Genomic DNA, 27506 nt, shown 5'->3' with positions numbered 1-27506 from the left:
AACCAGCTAGTCTAAAAAGCACTGACTAGTATATGCGTCAAGTATAGGGAGTGAGAATAAATCCACAACCAACGGGTTCACTCAATCGGTCAATGAATTTGAGTCTATGGCGAAGTGAAATGACATGCTTCTGCTTAAGGGCTATTTTCTATTAAGGGCTATTTTCAATTAAGGGCTATTTTCAAAATTTTGCTAGATCTTGGTTGGTAAAAAAGCCAATAAAAAAAAAGCTGCCTGTCACTAAAAGCACTCCCTCATAAACAAAAACAATAAGGAAGGGTTCTCTGCCTTTCGTAGTAACTATATCTGACGGAGTAGTTTTCGCAGTACTTTTGAGTAGCCTATATGAAAGGTTTAGTTGTTATCCTGATTCATATATGCAAGAGATACAGGAAAAGCTTCCATAATAATTTTTTAGCAACACTAACTTGTCTTTACTGGCAATCTGTCCTTTTTTGGCGATCAGACATTAAATGAAACAAAATTTCGTATTTTTGTGAACTTTTGATTTTTCAAGAGTAACTGAAACTAAATGTTTCAAAACATACATTAACGGTTGATTACTTGGCTAGTGTATCGTCACTCTAGAGAAAACTCCAATCTTGCGAAGTTTTCAGTAAAGTGGAAGAGGAGGTAACAAGGGGAAGCTAATGGAGACGGTTGTCTCCCTCACCATTGAGACAATTTTATGTTTTTTAGACATAAATCTATTCTTTACATCCATATGGTATTCTCCTGTAGTTTTTTTACTTTTCTTTTTTTTAAGTATTATTATATGTATTTATTGATAGCTGTTCAAACTAGCAGAGCCGTCTAATATTTATAGTAATCAATTTTGCTACTCAAACTAATAAGGACTTTGGTATCCAGCCAATTTTTCAGTAAAGTGAAAGTTAGCTTCATCCCAAAGAGCTGGAAGCTGAGAGTGACAACAGCCCCCTTAGATTTATGAGGAATTCTGTTTCTTTCAAAAAAAAAACACTCTCTACTTTTATGCGTCAGCTTCCTTCTTTCGATTTTTTTTCTGTTGTCTAGAGACTGACTGAAAGATTGCCTCTTCAAATATCGACATTCCAAAAAGAATTGGAAAGGCAGATGGGGACTGTTGCCACCACTAACAGTGTAGTAATGGAAACTTCATTAAAAAAAGTTAAAAATTAAGAAAAAACTTGGTATCTCATATAATCAATCTGCACCACTATTGGACTGAATCTCGAATTTCTGCGAAAGTCATAATTAATCCCCATGTTTTGTTTTCTTAAACTGTTTTCAGCTTAAATTTAGTTGAATTTAAGCTAGTAGGCCTACTGGTGACGTAATTCATACTTATTAACCTTCTCCTAATTTTAAAATGCCTAAAAAATCAGGTGAGCCGCAACTTAGGGTCGAACATAATCTCCAGATGTAAGATGACCGTGATGATCCCTGTTTTGATATCAACGGCACCATTCTTATAAGCATCCAATATTTTTTATTCAGTTCTAAAACTCCACAAACTACAGTTCTTTTACTGTCGACTTACTTTGATTTGCTGCTGTTCCAGCTGAGACATAGTTTTCAAGCTGTCGTAGGTAGCGGGTAATTTTGAGTCAAGGCTCTTACAGGCATCATTTATTGTCTTTAAAGCTTTCTCATATTGGCCAGTCCTGAATTGAATTTCAATCAATGTCAGCCTAAAAAATCAATTCCCTAATAATCTTTAAAGTACTAAAGATAATGTAAAAAGAAATCTGATTGGAAACTATATGTATCTGAAAAACTTTACTGAAAACTTTACTGGAAAAAAATTCAACAAAAGATAGTGGATTGACATTTTAATATCAATATATTGATATTTATTCCTTAAAGTCTTAATAATTTTGGATTAATTAAAGTTAAAAAAAATTAAAAATTTCTAAATGTATTTTGTTTTCAGTAAAGTGCAAATTATGTTCTGGTCCTCAGAAGACCTCCCCACTGATGCTATTTTCTTCTTGTTTTGAGTTTGACTCGATTGTTTATTGTAATTTCTGTTCGTTTTGGGTTTCAATTAGTTGTTGATGGTGACTTGTGGTAGTTTTATACTTGGAAAATTATTTTTCGTTATTTCTGATAATTTTTGGTTTAGTGTAGCTTTTTACTTTTCTTTAAAAAATTTAGGTGAAAACATTATTTTCAATTTTTTGTTTGTTTTTTATTGACATTGTCTTTTCCACGGGATAAGAAAAGTATATTTTTAATCTTTTCATTTTTTTCCATATCAATCCATTATTTGGCTTGCCATTTACATGTTGGAGAAAATTTTCAACTGTTTTTGATAACATTCACCCTTTTGAAAATCTGGACACACATATCATTACTTAATTTAGCTTTATACCTCCTCGAGTTTTCCTGAAAAATAAAACTTAATGTCACTCCCAAAAAATTCTATCTATGATAATTGAAAACCTGGGGGCACTTACACTCTTTTCATTCAGTTTAATTGTAAGAGCAGAAGTAATAGTAATAACAGCCCTCAAAGTTCCAACTTAACACCCTTAGTCTTTCTCAGGATATTGCTGAGACGTCTTATTGGCAATCAGCGTACACACAGTGCCTTTTAATTTAGTTTTAAAGCAACGTTTAGCTTTAAAGCATAATGGACAAATTGAATAGCTTTGAAGGGGGTTAACATACCCAACATTCCTATAGACCTAATTTCTGGACCTTTAAGCTATCCTGTAAAAACGGTTATCTCAAAATTATATTGGATGCCCCTTCCAATCACTTAACTATTAAAAAGGGCACTAGAACTTCTAATTTCCAAACAAATGGGTTCTATGATATTGCTATCTTTGATACCACTGTGCTGCTTTTGAAAACCTGCATGCATACAGTTTTTTTGTTTAAATGAAACTCCCCCTAAGTGTTCCCAAGAAATTTCAATTTATACCCTTAGCGTAATTTGTTACAGCAATGGTGGTAGTAGTATTAATAGTATATACATAGTGCCTTCTTATTAATCCAAAATCTGCGACAACACACCCTAAAATGTCCAACTTAATAATTTAAGCCTTGTCTTTTTGTTAATTAATCTTCCCTTTTAAGCATTTTCTGAAAGTTCCAACATAATACCCAAATCCATTCTTGAGATAGTTCCTTGTTACAATCACGAACATAGTGTGTTTTGATTTAGACCAAATTTTCGCTCAATATCCAGTCAAAATTTTCATCTTCATATGCTTAGCCTTAACAGTACTAGTATCATAGTAGCAGTGGTAGTAGTAGGAGCAGTAGTAGAAGGACTAGTGTTGTATTAGTAGTAGTCGTAACAGTATTATCAGCAGTATTAATAGCAGCAGGATGTAAATATTGCTCTTTGGCCAGTTGAGCATACCCCTAATGATATCTGGAAGTTTCAGCTTGATACTGTATTACATTACAGAAATATTGCTGATATGCCCTTTCCAGAATTTCAATGCATATAGTAAGTTTTGATTTAGTTACACTTTCCCCTCAATTTTCACTTCAATATCCTCAGCCTTGGTAATACTCACTACAGAAGCAGTAATTTTAGTGGCAGTAGCGGGAGTAGTAGTAGTAGTAGTAGTAGTAGTAGTAGTAGTAATAATTGTAGTTGTAGTAGTAGTAGTAGTAGTATAGTAGTAGTAGTAGTAGTAGTAGTAGTAGTAGTAGTGGCAGTAGTAGTAGTAGCGTGTAAATATTGCTTTTATGGTCAATTGATCCTCTTCCTCATCATTTCCTGAAAGTTCCCGATTAATATACTCAGCTATTCCTGAGCTGCGTCTTTTTGATAACATGTATGCACGTAACACGTTTTTACTTAGTTCAACACTCCCCTTCAACATTCTCTGAAAGGCTCGCCTGAATGTCTTTCGTCTTTTTGGTCACTAAATGTCAAATATGTCCACCTTTCTTAATGGTAAATACTATTTTAGACAATGTGTGAATTGCATAGTGAACAACCCTCATCCTGGGGGTTGTCGGAGGGAGGGGGAGGGCAACCCCAAAGACATAGTTACTAGACATTTTAATTATGTTGAATAAAATAGCTAAATCTAAATTTTGATTGGATATGTTTGGAGAATTGATGGGCGTGGAAGGGAGACTAGTTGCCCTCCAATTACTTTTGACTCCTGTAACAGGCACTAAAAAATTCAGTTTACAATCGAATGAGCTTCTTTTGAAGTTTCTGCGAAGACTTCTTCTATACGAAGTGCCTTGGTGAAAGAAGCAGTATCTGTAGAGGAAGTAGTGGTAGTAGTGGTAACAGTAGTAGTAGTAGTAGTATTAGTAGTAGTAGTAGTAGTAGTGGCTATAGTAGTAGTATGCAAATATTGCCTTTTGGTCAATTGATCCTCCCCTTTAAGCATTTCTTGAAAGTTCCAACTTAATACCCTAATCCATTCCGGAGATATACCCTTTTGACAATCTGCATATACATAGTGGATTTTGATTTAATTCAAATTTTCCCTCAATATTCTCTCAAATTTTCATCTTCATGCACTTAGTCTTAATAGTACTAGTATAATCAAACAGTTCGTGGTAACGAACTGTAAGTAAGGATTGACCCGGCTCAATGGTAACCTAAACTCTAGAAAACAGAAATTTTGATACCAATAGATAAATCAAAAGAATCAAATTTTAATGCTGATTTCAAGTATATAAGTTTCATCAAGTTTAGTCCTACCCATCAAAAGTTATGCGCCTGAGAAAATTTAGCTGATTTTCGAAAAAAGGAGAAAAGACCCTCTACCCCTAGAGTTGTAGAACCTTAATGAAGATCACACCATCATAGTCAGCGTATCAGAGAACCCTACTGTTGAGGTTTCAAGCTCCTATCTAAAAAAAATGTGGAATTTTGCATTTTTTGCCAGAAGAAAGATGACCCAATGGCCCTAGAATATCGTGGGAGGGCTCATTGGAATGGAAATTAAAGGTTCTAGTGCCCTTTTAAGTGACCAAAAAATGGAGGGCAACTAGGCCCCCTCCCACGCTCATTTTTTTCCCAAAGTCACCCGATCAGAATTTTGAGATAGCCATTTTTTTTTAGCATGCTCGAAAATATGCTATGTATGTCTTTTAGGATGATTTAATCCCCCGAAGTTTTGGGGGGAGGGCTGAAAGTTATGAACTTTACCCAATGTTAACATTAATTATTGGTTATTGGTAAGTATACAGACGTTTTCAGGGGGGATTATTTCTGGTAGTGGGGGGGGGGTGGCGGGGTCGGGAGTTATGTTGGAGGATTTTTCCATGGAGCAAGTCTTCATAGGGGAAGGGACATTGCTATGAAAGAGACACCGGATTTCCCACCATTATTCAAAAAAAGATCAGAAATTAAATTAAAAAAACAACAATTTTGTCAGCTGAAAGTAAGGAGCAACACCAAAATTTGAAACGAACAGAAAATATTACACATATGATTGGGTTCACCCCATATTCAATACCTTGTTCTTTAAGCCAAAGATTTTTTAGTACTCTCATAAGAGCTATTTATTCTAATTAACGGCCTTTGTGATTGAGGGGTCATTTATAAAGAATTGGAACAAAATTCGAAGTTTAGCTTAAAGAGCGAGGTATTGACTCCGGGGCGAACCCCCTAATATACGTATTAGAAATATATGAATATAGAAGTTCGTTACGTAAGAAAATTTGTAAGTTACGTATATTTGTCACTAATAAAAAACGTTCGTAAATAAAATTAAACAATTTTCGAGAAAGCCATTTAATCAAATAAAAGTGAAATTAACATGCATATTTTGTTTTAATAATTTATGTACAGTGAGCCAATATTAAAACCTGGATTAATTGAAAAACGTTCAAAAATTAAATAAAAAAAACAAGTCTTTTTTTAACTGAAAGTAAGGAACGACGTTAAAACTTAAAACGAACAGAAATTATTCCGTATGTGAAAGGAGCTGTCCCCTCCTCAACACCTCGCTCTTTACGCCAAATTTTGTTATGTTTAAAAAAAAGAGTTTTGAGAAAGTCAAACTTAAGTGTAAAGAGCGAGGCGTTGAGGAGGGGACAGCCCCTTTCATATGCGGAATAATTTCTGTTCGTTTTAAGTTTTAACGTCGTTCCTTACTTTCAGTTAAAAAAAAACTTGTTTTTTTTATTTAATTAGTAATAAGGGTAGTAATAGCAGCAACATTAAGAGAAGTAGTGGTATTCACATAATGTCTTTTGGTCAGTTGAACATCCCTCATGATCCCCTTGAAGTTTCAGCTCCATATGGTAAGCCATTCGAAAGATATTGCCGATACGCCCTTTTGACAATTTGGATTCACAGAGCATGTCTTGAAATAGTTCAACTTTTCCCTCCACATTTCCTAAAATTTTAACTTCAATACCCTCATCCTTGGTAATAACGCCTTTAGAAGAAATGGTTGTAGTGGTAGTAGCGGTAGCAGTAGTAGCAGTAGTGTTAGTAGTTGTAGTAGTTGTAGTAGGGGTATCAGAAGTAGCAGTATGTAGTAGTGTGCAAATATTGCATTTTTAGTCAATTAATCTTCCCCCTTATCAATTTCTGAAAGTTCCAAATTAATAGACTCAGTCATTTCTGTGTTCTGCCCTTTTGACAACCCGTTTGCACATACCTAGTTTTGATTTAGTTCAGCATTCCCCCCAAAATTCTCTGAAATGTTCACCTAAATGCCCTCCATATTTTTCGACAATAAATACCAAACAATAACAAATACTATGTGTAGACAATGAATGCATAACTTACAGCCACTGCCCCTAAGGTTGTGGGGGAGGGGGTAAACATCCCGAAAGACATTGTTCCTGGACCTTCCAACTATGTTGAACAAAATTGCCTTCTTAAGGTTTTGATTGGATCGGGTTGGGGAGTTGATTGGCATGGAAGGGGGCTGGTCATCCTCCGATTACTTTTGATCTTAAAAGCGCACTAGAACCTTTAAGTTCTTAGCACATGAGCTCCTTTCGAAGTTTTTACGACAAATCCCTCTATACAAAGTGCCTCGGTAATAAAAAACAAACAATAAAAAAGACATTGTGCTCACTTCGCTCCATACGTAGGCAATGCCATTGTGCTGCCTATGATTCGAAATACAGCAACTTGTTGACTCCCATAGATAACTAAACCTTAAAAGGAAAGTTACCCTTTCATAAGCTGGTTGGTGGCATATTTAGCTTTTTAGCCTTTTAGGGGAATGTTCGTTTTTTCGGCATTTCTGCCACGTTGAACCTTTAAAATAAAACTAATTACTTAAATATGACAAAGCTTTCTGTTCTTACAAATTGAAAAGACAAACACCTGTTGACAGACAACTTGAGTCCCATAGACAACCACACCTTCAAAGAAAAGTTACACTTTCTTAAGCTGGTTGGTGACATATATTTATCTTACGGTGTGCTGATTTTTCATCCACATTTCATTCTTTACTTTTTTTTTTTATTGAAACACGTTACTATCGAAAACTTCAAAGCCGCATAAGGAAGTATTTCCATCAAAAATTTAATTTCTAATTTTTTTCTGATCTATTGATATATAAATTATTGTGTAAGCTGTAAATAATTTTGCAAGCTACCACTCAACTAAGTTAAACTGCTATATATCATTTTCACTGTTCTCGATATTTCAAGTATATTTATCATGAATTACTTTTCCTTAACAACCCTTTATCCAGCAGCTTAGCATCATCACAGAAATCCCATACTCCGTTCTATTTGGACGTTTCTAAAATCTATCCGAGAAAAGGGACAAGCTAAAAATAGCTTTAATGAATGAGCCTTTACCATATTTAGCTTTAAATTCTTTTTCTTAATTTTATAAAAATTAAAACAAATTATTTTTTAAACAAACAAACGGATAAAAAAAGATTACTAGAACAGAATTACTAGAACAGATTACTAGAACTAGAACAGAATCTATAGCTAATTTCAATTAAAACCCGACAGCTGGTTGTCCTCTAGCTGAAAGTGACAGTAACAGCATATTATAAGAAAAATTTAGCTCTTCAGAAGCTAAACTTGCCAAATCAATAAAGCAAACATCAAAAACTCAAAAGGAAAATAATTTGCCAGGTTTTAAATAATATTTCAGTCACCTACTGTATAACATAATTACAACAATTTACTCGTATGGTGGAAGATGGACTCTCCAGAATGACACTGGAATGACAGCCAAAGATAGCCCAAAGAAGAGTGAGACTGAAAAAAAGCTTTCTTGCAATTTCTATTGGCACCTGAAACACATCTAGATGACAGTTCAGCCCCAGCAGGAACACGTATGGGGAGTTGCACATTTGAGTGGTGAGATCTAGTGGTGAGACCTGTGCTTCATCGATGTCATCTAGGGGAGTAACCTAGGTCATCTAGGGGATGCTTGTAAAAACCTTCCCACTAATAGCCTCATACTGATCGACTTCATGGACAAAAAAATAAGTCTTAGAGAATGGATAGCCTATGCAGAGCCCATAGATATCAGAGCAAATGCTTACTTTCATCTATTATGTTTAGTATATTGTACAACCTCGCGGACAAAAGATACGGTCTTAGGAGTTTATAGACAACCCATAAAAATCAGATGAAATGACTTACTTTAATTTAGGATCATCAGTATATTGCATGGCCTCATGGACAAAAGATAAAGCCTTAGAGAACTGGTAGCTCTTCAGATAAGCGTTTCCCATGGCCTTAATCAAATCTAACGGGATTTCAGAAGTTGATGGTCTACCTTGCTCATATGCCTAGAAAATTAAAGCACTTTTATTTTCCAATCAGATTAACACCTAGAACTGGACTCAGGGATTGCTGGGGCTGGCAACCCTACTTTCCGAAATACGATTAGCTTTCAAAAGTCTATTATTTTTTCTTGCAAAATAAATATTATTCCATCTTGAAAAAAGACCTTTTTTATCTGGATTAGTTTCTTTTCACGATTAAATGAATTAATAGATAGTAAACGAAACTTATAGCTTGTTCATTCTTTTAAATATAATTAAAATGAAATGAAAATATATGTGACAATGTTCACTCTAAAAAATAAAAGCCCAAATGGTTTGCCTAAGCGTCTGAAAACCTTTATGGACCAAAGAAAAAACTACACTAAACAGATAAAGCATAGAAGAAAATAGTATAAAGAAGTAAAAATGCTGTATAACAAAAATAACACCCACAGCTGGAAAACTATTGCTGCTGTCTAACACAAGCTTGTCTATTACAAGCAAAAAATATTGATGTGACAAAACTTCGTCAACCCTGCATACTTTTAAGTCAGCCAAAAATGGGGTTTCGGCTTCCTCTACTTTGAAAAGACCAAAACATCTTTTAAAGTCATAATGACATTTTCAGAATTATTCTCTAAATCCTAATTAAATTTTTTTAGGATTCTGGCAAATGTCCGTAAATTCAATTTTTAATTTGTTAAAAGAAAAGTAATCTATTATCCATTCAGTACCAGATGCAAAAGTTTACAAAATGGTGACTAAAAATACCATATAAAGCCAAAAAGAGTTGGTGTAATATCGTGTACTTCGGAAAAACTAGACGTTGTCTTCTAATAAGAAATACTAGCAAAAATTAAGTAATATTTTCATTCAAATTTTTTAATTACAATTGAAGTAAAAAAAATTAAACTGATTAAAATAAAATGACGTCCGAAACACTTTAAGATAATTATTCCTGAATAAAAAAACTGAATTTTTTTATTTGCTAATCTGGTGGATTTAAGATCAGGATTCACATTCCTAAGGATTTAGTTTAGCACATTGACCCTAATGAGGTAATTTAAACTGTCGTTGTATGAATATGTGAAATTTCATTTTCTTCTTCTTAAAATGAGCTCTGGTTGAGTTTTAAATTGTACTACTATAAAATAAATTTGACCTCAAGTCCATTCCATCCCTATTTATGTAAATTCCCGAATTATTCAGGCTTTTACCAGTATATATTTTCAATTTATTAGATAAAAGTTTACATTTTAATTTTAATTTAAATATAAAGACAGCATGGCTTAAAAAATAATGGACGCATTATAAATCCCTGTTATATGAGTTGACGTTTTATATTCCAGAACAACTAATCGAAATACATTTTTCACGTTATCTTTTTTTTTACTCTTAAAAGCTGCCGACACTGCCATTACATTCCAAAAGATTGAACTTGTTGAGAGTTAAGAGTTTTTTCTTTTTTATTTTCAAACAGTTCGTAGTACCGAACTACAAGTAAGGAGCGACCCGGCTCAATAGTAACCGAAACTCTAAAAAACGGAATTTTGATACCAATAGATGCATCAAAAGAATCAAATTTGAATTTTGATTTCAAATATATAAGTTTCATTAAGTTTAATCTTACCTATCAAAAGTTACGCGCCTGGGAAAATTTGGCTGATTTTGAAAAAAGGGGGAAAGACCCCCTAAAAATTATATAACCTTAATGAAAATTACACCATCATATTCAGCGTATCAGAGAACCCTACTGTAGAGGTTTCAAGGTCCTATCTACAAAAATGAGGAATTTTCTATTTTTGCCAGAAGAAAGATCACGGATGCGTGTTTATTTGTTTTTTTTTCTTTCCCAGGGGTAATCGTATCGACCCAGTGGTCCTAGAATATCGGGGGAGGGCTCATTAGAACGGAAATTAAAAGTTCTAGTGCCCTTTTTAAGTGACCGAAAAAATGGAGGGCAACTAGGCCCCCTCCCACGCTCATTTTTTCAGCAAAGTCACCTGATCAAAATTTTGAGATAGCCATTTTGTTCAGCATGGTCGAAAATATAATAACTATGTCTTTTAGGATGACTTAATCCCTCGAAGCCCCCAGGGGGAGGGCTGAAAGTTATGAACTTTCACCAATGTTAACATATAGTATTGGTTATTGCGAAGTATACAGAAGTTTTCAGGGGGACTTTTTTCTGGTAGTGGGGGGTGGGGGTGGGTTGGGGGTTATATGGGAGAATCTTTTCATGATGGAAGTTTTCATGGGGGAAGGGACATTGCTATGAAGAGGGTGCCGGATTTCCCATCATTATTTAAAAAAAAAAATCAGAAATTAAATATTAAAAAAACAAGTTTTTCAACTGAAAGTAAGGAGCAACATCAAAACTTAAAACGAACAAAAAAAATATTAGCTATATGATTGGCTTCACCTTCTAGTCAATGCCTCGCTCTTTAAGCCAAAGATTTTTTAGTACTTTCATAAGAGCTATTTATTCTAATTAACGGCGTTTGTGATTAAGCGGTTATTTTAAAGAATTGAAACAAAATTTGAACTTTAGCTTAAAGAGCAAGGTATTGACTAGGGGGCGAACCTCCTAAGATACGTATTAAAAATATATGAATATAGAAGTTCGTTACCTAAGTTAATTCGTAAGTTACGTATATTTATTACTAATAAAAACGTTCGTAAATAAATTCAACAAGTTTCGAGAAAGCCATTTAACGAAATAAAAGTAAAATTAATATGCAAATTTCGTTTTAATTATTAATGCACGGTGAGCCAAAATCAAAACCTGTATTAACTAAAAAACGTTCACAAATGAAATAAAAAAAAACAGCTTTTTTAACTGAAAGTAAGGAACGACGTTAAAACTTAAAACGAACGGAAATTATTCCGTATATGAAAGGGGCTGTCCCCTCCTCAATGCCTCGCTCTTTACGCTAAAGTTTGACTTTCTCACAACTCAATCTTTTTTAAACAACAAAATTTTGTTTTAATTCCAAATTTTTTTAATTAACTTTAACGAAATTCACACCATCAGATTCAGCTTATCAACGAAAATTATTAAAGAAGTTTCAAACTCCTATCTGCAAAATTGTGGAATTTTGCATTTTTAATTAACTTTAACGAAAATAAAGACCTAATTTCCATGTATAGTTGATTGAGAACAAGGTTTTATGAAAAATATTTGTGTATTATTAATGTATTTCCACGGTGAAAGGGGTACCCTATGGCGGAAGGGTATTTTTTTGGTATTTTTTTTTGTGGTTTTAAAGTTTTTTTGTAGCATACCTTGTCTTCGTCAATTATGTTTGGCTACCTAAATCCAAAAATCAAAAAATAAAAGATATTTTTAAATTAGTGTAGGTGACATTAAAGTTTGAAATTAAGTGAAAAAGATTATTATGCCATCGAGCGGAGAGGAGGTGGGATTAAAAAAAAGACCTAATATCTAGAACTTTAAACTACGTTGAACAAAATGGCTATCTCAAAATTTTGATTGGATGTGTTTGGGGAAATGGTGGACGTGAGAGGGGGATTAGTTGCCCTCCAATCACTTTCGACTAGTAAAAAGGGCACTAGCCCTTTTATTTCCAATCGCATAAGCCCTTATTGAAGTTTCTACAACAATGCTTTCTATAAAAACCTTATATGTCCTCAGGGCATAACCTACAACCCTTGCCTTGCGGGTTGTGGGGGGGGGGTTGTCATCCTCAAAGACATATTTTCCAGAACTTTCAACTATGTTGAAAAAATGGCTATCTCAAAATTTTGATTGGATGCATTTGGGGAAATGGTGGGCGTGAGAGGGGGGTTAGTTGTCCTCCAATCACTTTCGGCTATAAAAAAGGGCACTAGCTCTTTCACTTTCCACTCAAATGAGCCCTTTTTGAATTTTTTACGACAAAACTTTCTATAAAAATCTTATATGCCCTCAGGGCATAACTTAAAACCCTTGCCCTGAGGGTTGTTAGGGGAAGGGGGTTGTCGTCCTCAAAGACCTAATTTCCAGAAGTTTAAACTACGTTGAACAAAATGGCTATCTCAAAATTTTGATTGGATGTGTTTGGGGTAATGGCGGGCGTGAAAGGGGGTTAGTTGTCCTCCAATCACTTTCGACTTTAAAAAAAAACAAGTCTTTTAATCTGAATGCAAGAAGCAGCGTAAGAACTCAAAATGAAAGGTAGTAATTTTTATCATTAAAATGCTCTTATTCAAGTTAAAACCACTTTCTTTACGCTACAGTTTTTTTTAGTGCTTTCGAAAGAGATACCTATAATCTATTAAAGGATGGTGTGACTCCATATGGAGCAAATATATTTTTTTTTAACTTTAACGTAAAGAGCGTGGTATTGACTAAGGGGAGAACCCCCTCATATACGTAATAACATATACGTAATAAAAAAAACAAAAAACAAGCGATACGGCTCAATAGTAATCGAAACTTTTAAAAACGGAATTTTGATGTCAATAAATGTATCAAAGGAATGAGCTTACAATGCTGATTCTAAATATATAAATTTTATTAAGTTTAGTATTACTTATCAAAGGCTACGAGCCTGAGAAAATTTACCTGATTTTTTAAAGAGGGAGGAAACATCCCCCACAAGTGAAAGAATTTTAATGAAAATCTCACTGTCAGAATCAGCTTATTACAAAGCCCAATTTAATTTGCTGCATTCTCTGACATACAAATCTCTAAAACTGTTACTATAACGTATTTTTTGCCAGAGGAAAAACATATGAACATACTAGTTAGCTTCACAAGCTAATTCGTGAATTACATCATAGTCAAAATTAAGGACAATCCTTCATCACAGGTAGAGAACATTTTTATGTAAATTTTTTTTAGTTGTTTAATGATGATGAGCCAAAATAAAAGCTGCTTTAACTAAAAAACAATCAGAAATTAAATAAAAAAAGCAAGTTTTTTAAACCGAAAGTTTGACTCTGTCTAGCAACTTTGTTTTTTTAAAGAATAAAAAACTTTAGCGTAAAGAGCGAGGCGTTGAGGAGGGGACAGCCCCTTTCATATACGGAATAATTTCTGTTCGTTTTAAGTTTTAATGTCACTCCTTACTTTCAGTTTAAAAAACTTGTTTTTTTCTATTTAATTTAAATAAGGCATACGATAGGAATACTCTTCAGAAAGTTTCAAAAACTTACAATAGTTTTTCGACAAACATTTCCATTTGAAGGCCAAGATTTATGAATGAGTCGTGTTCTTTGTTAAGTTTAACGTTAGTATTGTACTAATGATGTAAATTTCAATGGTGAATCCACTGTTGCCACCTGGCAAAAAAATCCCTAGATTCTGGTGATTTTTTGGTTGACTTGGCGATTTTCTTCAATAATATAGTGAATCACTACTAATAGTGAAAAATTACTAGGAATGATAACCATGGGTAAATCAGAGCTCAAAAATCTGAAAAGTTTATATAAATATATGCTTAACCTAACTTATTATTGCTTATACCTATATTATACCTATACTATAGCTTATTATAAGTAAGGAGTGACTCGACCCAATAGTAACCGGAACGCTAAAATAGGGAACTTTGATAACAATAGATATATCAAAAGAATTGTCTTTTAATGCTGATCCAAAAATTTACTTTTTTTACAAAAAAGTTTAATGTGACCCATCATTTAAACCTACGAGTCTAATCTTAAAAAAAGAAGAAACATTCCCTACATGTCAAACAATCCTAATACATCCATCAGATTCAGCATATCAGAAAACCCTACTTTGAACGTTTCAAGCTCCTATCTACAAAAACATGGAATCTGTACTTTTTGCAAGAAGAAAGATCACAGTTGCGTGTTTATTTTTATTTTTTTTTTTTTTTCTCAGGATGATCGTATCAAACCGATGGTCCTAGAAGATCGAGAGGCTCATTCGAATTGAAATAAAAAGTTCTAGTGCCCTTAAGTAACCAAAAAGATGGAAGGGTAACTGGCCCGCCCCCCATCAGATAAAAATTTGTGATAGCCGCTTTATTATGCATATTTGTAAGGTCCAATAATTATACTTTTGGGATGACATGACCCTCCATGGTCGCCGGACGAAGGGCTGTAAGTTGCAAAATTTGCCCAATAGTCACATACAGCATTTGTTATTGAAAAGGGTACGATTTTTTTTTGGGGGGGGGCGGGTATTTTCTGGGGGATGGGCTTTCTATGGGATATTTTATGTGGCGGGGCAGAAGGAAAGGAGATTCTTAGTATGATTTGAAAAACAGTCAGAAATTCAACTTTTAAAAATAAGGTTTTTCAAATAAATTTAGGATGCAACGTTAAATTTAAAACGAACAGAATTATTTCGTATATGAGAGGGGGGCTGTTCATTTCTCAACCGTCGTTCTTTACGTTGAAGTTTGACTTTTTGCGACAATTCCTTCAGAACAACTCCTGAAACAGAAGGGGCGTTGAATTTGAAAAAGAAGTATAACACTGTTCGCGGTAACGAACTGTAGTAAGGAGCGACCAGGCTCAATAGTAACGAAAACTCTAAAAAAAAAACTGAATTTTGATATCAATCAGCTTATTATGCCTATTTCAAATATGTAAGATTTGTCAAGTTTCATGTTTACCATCAAAAGTTAAGAGCCTGAGAATATTCACCTGATTTTTGAAATAGGGGAGAAAACCCCCCTAAAAATTCAAGGAATCAGTGGCAGCGCGATAGCGCTGCCTAAGTAAAGAACGATGTGGGCACAATGTACTATCTTTTTTCCTTTTTTCTTCTTCTTCTCCATACCCGGGCATTTCGTATCGAAGGAGTTGTCGTAGAAACTTCGAAAAGGGCTCATTGGATTAAAATTGAAAGGACTGATGCCTTTTTAATAGTTGAAAGTGATTGGAGGGAAACTAAACCCCCTTCATCAAGTTTTCAGATAGCCATTTTGTTCAGCGTAGTTCATTTCCAGATAGAAAATATATTTTTGAGGAGGACACTCCCCAACAAACCTTGGGGCAAGGGTTTTAAGTTATACCCTGGGGGCATATAAGGTTTTTATAGAAGGCGTTGTCGTAGAAACTTCAAAAAAGGCTCATTAAATTGAAAATTCAAAGTGCTAGTGCCCTTTCTGATAGTCGAAAGGGATTGGAGGGCAACTAGCCCCCCCCCCCACACACACCAATCCTTCCCCCAAACACATCCAATCAAAACTTTGAGATAGCTATTTTGTTCAGCGTAGTTGATTTCCAAATAGAAAATATGTTTTTGAGGAGGGCACTCCCCTACAACCCTCGGGGCAAGGGTTTTAAGTTATGCCCTGGGGGTATATTAGGTTTTTATAGAAGGCGTTGTCGTAGAAACTTCGAAAAGGGCTCATTCGATTGGAAATTGAAAGGGCTAGTGCCCTTTTTAATAGTCGAAAGTGATTGGAGGGCAAATAACCCCCCTCTCGCGCCCACCATTTCCCCAAACACATCCAATCAAAATTTTGAGATAGCCACATTATTCAACATAGTTTTAAGTCCTGTAAATTATGCCTTTGAAGATGACAACCCCCTCACAGGCCTCAGGACAAGGGTTGTGAGTTATGCCCTGGGGGGCATATAAAGTTTTTATAGAACGCATTGTCGTAGAAACTTCAAAAAGGACTCATTCGATTAGAAATTGAAATGGCTAGTGCCTTTTTATTAGTCGAAAGTAACTGGAAGGCAACTAACACCCCTTCCACCCCCACCATTTCCCCAAACACATCCAATCAAAATTTCGAGATACCCATTTTGTTCTACGCAGTTAAAGTTTGGGAAATAATACCTTTGAGCAGGATAATACCTTTGAGCAGGACACTCCCCCTACAGTCTTCAGGGCAAGGGTTATAGTTTATGCCTTGGGGCATATAAGTTTTTATTGAAATCTTTGTCGTAGAAACTTGAAAAAGGGCTCATTCGATTTGACATTAAAAGGTCTACTGCCCTTTTTTATAGTCAATAGTGATTTGAGGGCAACTAGCCCCTCCTCTCTCGCCCACCTTTAATTAAAAAATGATGTTGCCATCGTAGAAAACGACGTTACAACAATGAATTATTTTTTTTCTCTCCATACCCGGGCAATTCGTATCGAAAGAATTGTTGTAGAAACTTCGAAAAGGGCTCATTCAATTGGAAATTCAAAGGGCTTGTGCCCTTTTTAATAGTCGAAAGTGATTGGAGGGCAAAAATCCCCCCCCCCACCCACGCCCATTATTCCCCCAAACACATCCGATCAAAATTTTGAGATAGTCTTTTTTTCAGCGTAGTTGATTTCCAGATAGAAAATATGTTTTTGAGGAGGACACTCCCCCACAACCCTCGGGGCAGGGATTTTAAGTTATGCCCTGGGGGTATATAAGGCTTTTATAGAAGGCATTATCGTAGAAACTTAAGAAAAGGCTCATTCGATTGGAAATTCAAAGGGCTAGTGCCATTTTTAATAGTCGAAAGTGATTGGAGGGCAACTACCCCCCAGCATTCCTCCAAACACATCCAATCAAAATTTTGAGATAGCCATTTTGTTTAAAGTAGGTGAAAGTTCTGGAAATTAGGTCTTAGAGGATGACAACCACCCACACAGGCCTTAGAGTAAGGGTTGTAATTTATGCACTGGGGGCGTATAAGGTGTTTATAGGAATTGTAGTCGTAGAAACTCAAAAAGGGCTCATTCGATTGGAAATCGAAAGGCCTAGTGCCCTTTTTAATAGTTGAAAGTAATTGGAAGGCTTGACATTTTTATAGTAAAGACCGATGTGGGTATAAAGTATTATTTTTTGTTGTTGTTGTTGTTTATACCAGGGCACTTTTTATCGAAGGAGTTGTCGTACGAACTTCGAAAAGGGCTCATTCGATTGAAAATAGAAAGGGCTGATGCCTTTTTAATAGTTGAAAGTGATTGAAGGGAAACTAAACCCCCTCCCATTCCCACGCTCCCATTTGACTTTATGTTTAAAAACTGAATGTTGCCATAAGATTAAAGTATAATTTTCTTTTTCTCTGAAAAAGAAATTATTTTTTGATAAAATATATTCTAAAAAGTATTATATTCTTTTTCTCTGAAAAGACTATGTCAATATAAAACGAACAGAAATTAATTGAAAAAAAAATTTCCACAACATAAATTTTTCAAAAGAAGTAGGGAACTCCATTCAACAAAAAAAATGAGTGAAAATAAAATCAAATTATCTACCAAGCGTGAAACTACCACAAATCAGCATCGATAAGTAAATGAATCCCAAAACCATCAGAAATTACAATAAATAACCGAGTCAAGCTCAAAACATGAAGAAATTAACACAAGTTGGGCTCAAAACCCCTATGCCTTCCCAAGGCCAGAACATAATTTGCACTTTACTGAAAAAAATTCTAGTCAATGCCTCGCTCTTTAAGCCAAAGATTTTTTAGTACTTTCATAAGAGCTATCAAATAGTTCGTGGTAACAAACTGTAAGTAAGGAGTGACCCAGCTCAATAGTAACCGAAACTCTAAAAAACGGGATTTTGATACCAATAGATACATCAAAAGAATCAGATTTTAATTCTGATTTCAAATATATAAGTTGTATTAAGTTTAATTCTACCCCTCAAAAGTTACGTGCCTGAGAAAATTTGGCTGATTTTCGAAAAAAGGGGGAAAGACCCCCTAAAAGTTAAAGAACCTTAATGAAATTCACACCATCATATTCAGCGTATTAGAGAAACGTACTACAGAGTTTTCAAGCTCCTATCTACAAAAATGAGGACTTTTCCATTTTTGTCCAGAAGAAATATCACGGATTGGTGTTTATTTGTTTGTTTGTTTTTTTTGTTTTTTTTTCCCAGTGGTGATTGTATCAACCCAGTGGTCCTAGAATATCGTGAGAGGGCTCATTGGAACGGAAATTAAAAGTTCTAGTGCCCTTCTAGTAGAATGGGGGGTGCTACTCCGGTACGTACACCAAATATGGGCATAGAGTCATTAGGGAGAACACGTGGTAATGTCAGTCCCGTACGTACACCAAATCTGGGCATAGAGTCATTAGGGAGAACACATGGTAATGTCAGTCCCGTACGTACACCATATATGGGCATAGCCTCCCTGGGGAGAACACGTGGTTAATGAGGTCAATGACCTAAATTTCCAATGTGTCAACAACAACAACATCGACCTTGACATTCGCTGAGAGCGTGCACTTACAACAACAACAACATCAACCTTGGAACACCTGTGCTGTCGACCTCAATTCACCTATCGTGAATCAATAATTCCCCTTAGAAACAACAAATTAATTCCCCTTTCTCGACAGATCAATCAACCAATGACATCATCTGTCAGACTTTAAAAATTTTCACATAGAAACGATTCTCCAGGAATAGATCCAAGTCATCAATGTCTTTGCCTCGAAAACAACGCTTTTGGTCGAACTCCAAAGGATATTAATAGCCAAAGGCCATGGAAACAATTCTCCAAGAAACATCTTAGCGATGAATTGTTTTAGCGCGGGAATCAGGTTTCTTATTAATTTGAAATGCATTAGCGCAGAGATGCCAAAAACAAAAGGAACACACTGAATTACGTTTAGGGATTATTTGGGCGAAACTGTTTTAGACAGGTTATGGAACTATTTCGGCGAAACTGTTAGAGACATTTTAAAAGATGATTTTTGAAGAGATTTTAGAAGAGAATTTAATGGTGAAACTCTGTGGTCGTTATAATACACAAGTTTCATTTGAACAGTGTTGTGAGGTCCTCTAACCCAACCCAAAGGGTTCCAATCCTCCTACCCCCACCCCGAAGGAAGCCCCCCCCGGGCCGCAAAGGCCCCCCCAGCGCCCAAAGGGCCCCCGGTGCCCCCAACGGCCCACCCAGACCCCCAAAGGACCATCGAGCTCCCAAAGAGCCCCCAGCCCCCAAACGCCCTCCTCAGACCCTCAAAGGCCCTCCTCTGGTCCTCAAAGGGGCCCCCGGAGCCCAGAGGCCCCCCGGTCCTCAAAGGGGCCCCCGGACCCCCAAAGGGCACCCCGGACCCCAGAGGCCCTCCCCCCGGTCCTCAAAGGCCCCCCAAGCTCCCAAAGGGCCACCGGCGCCCCCAAAGGCCCACCCAGACCCCCAAAGGTCATCCCCGGGCCCCCCAAAGGCCCATCGAGCTCCCAAAGGACCAACGGGGTCCCAAAGGCCCTCCACCGGTCCCCAAATGTCCCCCAGTTCCCCAACTGCCCCCCGGACCCCCCAAGGCCCACCCTGTGCCCCAAAGGCCCTCCCTGTGCCCCAAAGGCCCTTCCCTGGTCCTCAAAGGTCCACCGGGCTCCCAAAGGGCCAACCGGCCCCCAAGGGTCCCCCGGGCCCCCAAAGGTCCTTCCCCGGTCCCCAAAGGTCCACTGGGCTCCCAAAGGCCCTCCCCCGGTCCCCAAAGGTCCCCCGGGCTCCCAAAAGACCACCCAATCCTCAAGGGCCCCCGGATCCCTAAATGCCCTCCCTGGGCCCCAAAGGCCCTCCCCCGGTCCCCATACATGCACACAAAAACTTACACACACACAAAAACTTACACACACACACGAAAACTTACACACACACACACGAAAACTTACACACACACGCCAAAACTTAGACACACACACAAAAACTTACACACACACACCAAAACTAACACACACACAAAAACTTACACACACACACACGAAAACTTACACAAACATGCGAAAACTTATACACACACACAAACTCACACACACAAAAACTTACACACAAACAAAAAAAAACTTACACACACACACACAAAAACTTAAACACACAGAAATATACACACACACACAAAATTAACACACACACACACAAAAACTAACACATACACACGAAAACTTACATGCACACACAAACTAATACACACACACACACAAAACTTACACACACAAAAACTTACACACACACACACACACAAACTTACACACACACACACAAAACTTACATCCACACACAAAAGCTTATACACACAAAAACTTACAAACACACACACACAAAAACTTAGACCCACACACAAAAACTTACAAGCACACAAAAACTAACAAGCACACAAAAAATTACACACACACAAAAACTAACACACACTCACAAAAACAAACAAAAACACAAAAAAACAAACACACACACACACAAGAACAAATACACACAAACGCACACACAAACAAACAATCGAACACAAAAAAAAAACCAAACTATAACAAGAAAACCAACAAACAAAAATACACAAACACAAGCACAAGAAAACTAAAAACAAAAAAAAAAATAAAAATAAAACACAAAAAAACGCACACAAACACACACAAACAAACTTACACACACACACACACGAAAACTCACACACACACGCCAAAACTTACACACACACAAAAACTTACACACACACACACACACACACACACACACACACACAAAAACTTACACATGAACACAAAAGTTAGAAAAAATACAAAATAATCCTTTATTACCTCTGCAAAACGGCTAAAAATGAAGAATTCATGCACATTTTCAACTAGTTAAGGGTAAGGGTTTTAAATATGAGCCATTCTTTTGCGAAAACACACAAAAGTTAGAAAAAATACACAATATTCCTTTATTACCTCTGCAAAACGGCTAAAAATGAAGAATTCGTACACATTTTCAACTAGCTAAGGGTAAATGTTTTAAATATGAGCCATTCTATTGCGAAAACACACAAAAGTTAGAAAAAATGCAAAATGTTCCTTTATTACCTCTGCAATACGGCTAAAAATGAAGAATTCATACACATTTTCAACAAGCAAAGGGTAAATGTATTAAATATGAGCCATACTATTGCGAAAACACACAAAAGTTAGAAAAAATACAAAATATTCCATTATTACATCTTCAAAACGGCTAAAAATGAAGAATTCATAAACATTTTCAACTAGCTTAGGCTACGTGATTTAAATATGAGCCATTCTGTTGCGAAAACACACAAAAGTTAGAAAAAATACAAAATATTCCTTTATTACCTCTGCAAAACGGCTAAAAATGAAGAATTCATACACATTTTCAACTAGCTAAGGGTAAGTGTTTTAAATATGAGCCATTCTGTTGCGAAAACACACAAAAGTTAGAAAAAATACAAAATATTCCTTTATTACTTCTGCAAAACGGCTAAAAATGAAGAATTCATAGACATTTTCAACTAGCTAAGGGTAAGTGTTTTAAATATGAGCCATTCTGTCGCGAAAACACACAAAAGTTAGAAAAAGTACAAAATATTCCTTTATTACCTCTGCAAAACGGCTAAAAATGAAGAATTCATACACATTTTCAACTAGCTAAGGGTAAGTGTTTTAAATATGAGCCATTCTGTTGCGAAAACACACAAAAGTTAGAAAAAATACAAATATTCCTTTATTACCTCTACAATACGGGTAAAAATGAAGAATTCATACACATTTTCAACTAGCTAAGGGTAAATGTTTTAAATATGAGCCATTCTATTGCGAAAACACACAAAAGTTAGAAAAAATACAAAATGTTCCTTTATTACCTCTGCAATAGGGCTAAAAATGAAGAATTCATACACATTTTCAACTAGCTAAGGGTAAGTGTTTTAAATATGAGCCATTCTGTTGCGAAAACACAAAAAAGTTAGAAAATATGAAAAAAATACATTTATTAACTCTTCAAAAAGTCTAAAAATTAAGAAAAAATAAATAAATACATCTATTCCAGTGTAATATTTTTAAATCTGAGCCATTCTGTGGCAAAATCACACAACAGTTAGAAAAAATAAACAATATAAAAGTAAAAAAAAAACAAAACGGCAAAAACAGACCAAGTCTTACCAAGATTCAACCAGATCTGGGTAAGTGTTTTAAATATGAGCCATTCTGTTGCGAAAACACACAAAAATTAGAAAAAATACAAAATATTCCTTTATTACCTCTGCAATACGGGTAAAAATGAAGAATTCATACACATTTTCAACTAGCTAAGGGTAAGTGTTTTAAATATGAGCCATTCTGTTGCGAAAACACACAAAAGTTATAAAAAATACAAAATATTCCTTTATTACCTCTGCAAAACGGCTAAAAATGAAGAATTCATACACATTTTCAACTAGCTAAGTGTAAGAGTTATAAAAATGAGCCATTCTGTTGCGAAAACACACAAAAGTTAGAAAAAATACTAAATATACCTTTATTACCTCTGCAATACGGGTAAAAATTAAGAATTCATACACATTTTCAACTAGCTAAAGGGTAAATGTTTTAAATATGATCCATTCTATAGCATAATCAAAAAACAGGTTTTAGATATGAAACCTATTACTTGTTTAACTATTATATAATTAATTAAAATTCTATTAATTTAAACATTTCATAGTTGTTACTTTTAAATGTAATATTAATTAGCAATACAGGTTCGTAATCACACAAAAGAAAAAAAAAATGCAAAATGTAACTTTTTTCAATATTAAATACTGCTTAAATGGAAAAATAATTAAAAAGGTTAATATAACTCATTGTCAATGTTTTTTATATTAGCCCTTCTGTTGCGAAAACACACAAAATTTAGAAAAAATACAAATTTTTCCTTTATTACCAATGCAAAACTTCTAAATATGAATAATTAATAAACATTTTCAAATAGAAAATTTTAATAGTATTATTGATGATAACTAATGTTTAAAACTATCACAAAAGAAATAATAAATGAAAAATGTTCATTTATTACATCTGAAAAACAGCTAAAAATGAAGAATTCATACACATTTTCAACTAGCTAAGGGTAAGTGTTTTAAATATGAGCCATTCTGTTGCGAAAACACACAAAAGTTAGAAAAATACAACCTGACCCCCTAATTGAAGGATATGAATTAGAACCATGGGAAAGTAATTTCATCGTATTTTGCATTTCCCACAAGAGGACACTTTTCGAGTAAAAGTAAAGAGCTACCAGACTAAACCAAAGATATGATGAAATAATAGCGAATAATTGTTCAAACTTAAATTTTCTGTATTACGGGAATAGTTTATTTTCGAATCATTATATCTACCAAAGGTTCAATACCTGAGTTAAACTAAGAGGTTTCAATTTCAGGAAAAAATTAAATTTTGAAAACATTAGACAATTTACCGAATTTAAAGTTTTGTTTATTTTCAAAATTTTTTCTGTCACTCATCTTCTTTTAATCATTCACAAACAATACTATAGAAAACCACTTCCCACGGTTTATTGATTTTAAATTATTAAGAAGGCTATTATTTCATTGAAATATACATTTTACATTTTTAATTTTCATGCTTTAGATAAGTATCTTGTCCTTTTGGTGTAAATTGCAGCTGAAGGCTTATTTCATCATATTTTGCTTATTTTCGTTGGAAAACACACTGAAAAGACATAGTATTGAACTCACATCAAACATTGCCGGGCTTGCATTTGAAGAACCTTCCATTATTTTCTATCTTGTCCTCTATTTCAGCATATACTGACTTTTAAAGCTTTTCAACACTCATAAATATACTGACCTAACGGTTATTTATTTACGAAATTGTGCAAACTGTCGATTTAGAACAATAATTACCTCTCTATATATCAATTAACACTCACTAAAATTGCCACTTTTCACTCGCGGAGAATGGTTTCAAAACAATACTTCTTACATCGCATAGACTATTTGTGTCAAACGAGACATCTTCAATGCAGATTACGATTAGAACAACTAATCGAAATACTTTTTTCACGTTATCTTTTTTTTTTACTCTTAAAGGCTGCCGACACTGCCATTACATTCCAAAAGATTGAACTTGTTGAGATTTAAGAGTTTTTTCTTTCTTATTTTCAAACAGTTTGTGGTAACGAACTACAAGTAAGGAGCGACCCGGCTCAATGGTAACCGAAACTCTAAAAAACGGAATTTTGATACCAATAGATGCATCAAAAGAATCAAATTTGAATTTTGATTTCAAATATATAAGTTTCATTAAGTTTAATCTTACCTATCAAAAGTTACGCGCCTGGGAAAATTTGGCTGATTTTGAAAATAGGGAGAAAGACCCCCTAAAAGTTATTGAACCTTAATGAAAATAATACTATCATATTCAGCATATCAAAGAACCCAACTGTAAAGTTTTCAAACTCCTTTCTACAAAAATAAGGAATTTTCCATTTTTTGCCAGAAGAAACATCACGTATGAGTTTTTGGTTGTTTTTTTTTTCCTTTTCCCCAGGAGTAGTCGTATTGAACCCGTAGTCCTAACATATCGAGGGAGGGCTGATTGGATCGGAAATTAAAAGTTCTAGTGCCCTTTTTAAGTGACCTAAAAAATGGAGGGCAACTAGGCCCCCTCCCACGCTCATTTTTTCACCAAAGTCACCCGATCAAAATTTTGAGACAGCCATTTTGTTCAGCATGGTCAAAAATATTGTAACTATGTCTTTTAGGATGAATTAATCCCTCGAAGCCCCCAGAGGGAGGGCTGAAAGTTATGAATTTTACCCAATGTTAAAATATAGTATTGGTTATTGGTAAGTATACAGAAGTTTTCAGGGGGAATTTTTTTCTGGTAGTGGGGGATGGAGGTGGTTCGGGGGTTATATGGGATGATCTTTCCATGAAGGAAGTTTTCATGGGAGAAGGGACACTGCTATGAAGGGGGTGCCGGATTTCTCAGTATTATTAAAAAAAAAATCAGAAATTAAATATTAAAAACACAAGTTTTTCAACTGAAAGCAAGGAGCAACATCAAAACTTAAAACGAACAAAAAAAATATTAGCTATATGATTGGCTTCCCCTTCTAGTCAATGCCTCGCTCTTTAAGCCAAAGATTTTTTAGTACTTTCATAAGAGCTATCAAACAGTTCGTGGTAACGAACTGTAAGTAAGGAGTGACCCGGCTCAATGGTTACCGGAACTCTAGAAAACGGGATTTTGATACCAATAGATACATCAAAAGAATCAAATTTTAATTCTGATTTCAAATATATAAGTTGTATTAAGTTTAATTCTACCCTCAAAAGTTACGTGCCTGATAAAATTTGGCTGATTTTCGAAAAAAGGGGGAAAGACCCCTAAAAGTTAAAGAACCTTAATGAAAATCACACCATCATATTCAGCGTATCAGAGAACCCTACTGCAGAGGTTTCAAGCTCCTATCTACAAAAATGTGGAATTTTGCATTTTTTGCCAGAAGAAAGATCACGGGTGCGTGTTTATTTGTTTATTTGTTTTTTGTTTTTTTCTCCAGGGGTGATCGTATCGACCCAGTGGTCCTAGAATATCGTGGGAGGGCTCATTGGAACGGAAATTAAACGTTCTAGTGCCCTTCTAGTAGAATGGGGGGTGCTACTCCGGTACGTACACCAAATATGGGCATAGAGTCATTAGGGAGAACACGTGGTAATGTCAGTCCCGTACGTACACCAAATCTGGGCATAGAGTCATTAGGGAGAACACATGGTAATGTCAGTCCCGTACGTACACCATATATGGGCATAGCCTCCCTGGGGAGAACACGTGGTTAATGGGGTCAATGGGGTATGTATTAATTAATTGTTACGTTCGATTTTGTTTTGGACATAGGAGTGCATCAATGGGAAGTGAGAATTTCTGTAAAACTATCAAAGATTGATTAGGTGTATGGTGACTAGCTTAGCCTACGTACGAGAAAGAAAAGTTCTTAGGTGTGGAGCTCCCCCACCGCCTCAACCATCGCTCTTGAAATCCCTTTAATTAGGTTATAGACAGACAAAAAGTTAGGTGTATGGTTATGCTTGGTTATATTATGTTAGATGATGTTAATTTATGGTAGCCTGGCTTAGCCTATGTCTCCCCGCCCCTCCCCCCCTGCCTCAACCCACACTCTTGCAGAACATTGTATTAGGGTAGATACAGACAAAAAGTTAGGTATAGGGTTATGTTAGGTTAGAGTATGTTAGGTTTGGTTAATTAACGGCAGCCTCTTTTGTTGAGGTTTTTTATTTTGGGGGGGGGGCCTCCCCCCTCCCACAACAAAAAGTTAGGTTTATGGTTAGGTTAGGTTAGGTTAGGTTAGATTAGGTTAATTTAGGTTAGACTAGCTCCCCCACCCCCGGGGGCCACGGGGACTGAAAGCCTACCACGGGTGGGACCCCCACCACCAAGGTTAGGTTACCTACCATTTCAAGGTGACCAACCCCCCCCAAACCCGGGGCCACGGGGCCGAAAGCCTGACACGGGTAGGACCCTCACCACCAAGGTCAGGTTAGGTTAGATTAGGTTAAGTTACCTAACATTTCTAGGTTAACTTACATCAGGTTAAGTGGCGCGCCACTTAACCTGATGTAAGTTAACCTAGAAATGTTAGATAACTTAACCTAATCTAACCTAACCTGACCGTGGTGGTGAGGGTCCTACCCGTGTCAGGCTTTCGGCCCCGTGGCCCCGGGGTTGGGGGGGGGGTCACCTTGAAATGTTAGGTAACCTAACCGTGGTGGGGGGGGTCCCCCCCGTGGTAGGCTTTCCGGCCCCGGGGCCCCCGGGGGTTGGGGGAGCTCGGCTGACATAAATTAACCTAACCTAAAATAATACCCCCTACCCTACCACTCACCATCCATGTGGTTGGAGGGGGGCGGGAGCCACCCCCCCCAAAATAAAAAACACTCCAACACCATGCGTCCGGTCATTAACCTAACCTACAATAAAAGAACCAAACCAAACCAAACACCAACCGGTAGGTCTGTATCTAACCAAATTCAAGGGATTTCAAGAGCGATGGTTGAGGCGGTGGGGGAGGGGGGGGCTATGTAGGCTAAGCTAGTCTAACCTAAATTAACCTAACCTAACATAATCTAACCTAACCTAACCATACACCTAACTTTTTGTCTGTCTCTAACCTAAT

General features: G+C 35.9%; 1 protein-coding gene across 1 annotated transcript in view; it reads right to left on the bottom strand.

Annotated features, from left to right (window-relative positions):
- LOC148939853 (tetratricopeptide repeat protein 21A-like) overlaps positions 1-27506 on the bottom strand; it is a 274902-nt gene that overhangs the window by 118421 nt on the left and 128975 nt on the right. Inside the window, exons 12-13 of the mRNA XM_089105983.1 lie at positions 8548-8696; positions 1523-1673 (exon numbers count right to left, since the gene is read on the bottom strand). Of these exons, the coding sequence (XP_088962109.1) occupies positions 1523-1673; positions 8548-8696 (300 nt within the window). The remainder of the gene's footprint in view (positions 1-1522; positions 1674-8547; positions 8697-27506) is intronic.

The sequence above is a fragment of the Artemia sp. Qi Xiang Cuo genome, chromosome 20 (genome assembly GCF_049724085.1).
Source record: "Artemia sp. Qi Xiang Cuo chromosome 20, ASM4972408v1, whole genome shotgun sequence".
Classification (NCBI taxonomy): domain Eukaryota; kingdom Metazoa; phylum Arthropoda; class Branchiopoda; order Anostraca; family Artemiidae; genus Artemia; species Artemia sp. Qi Xiang Cuo.
The sequence above is the reverse complement of the archived record's forward strand: the minus strand, read 5'-3'. Positions and strand labels throughout refer to the sequence as shown.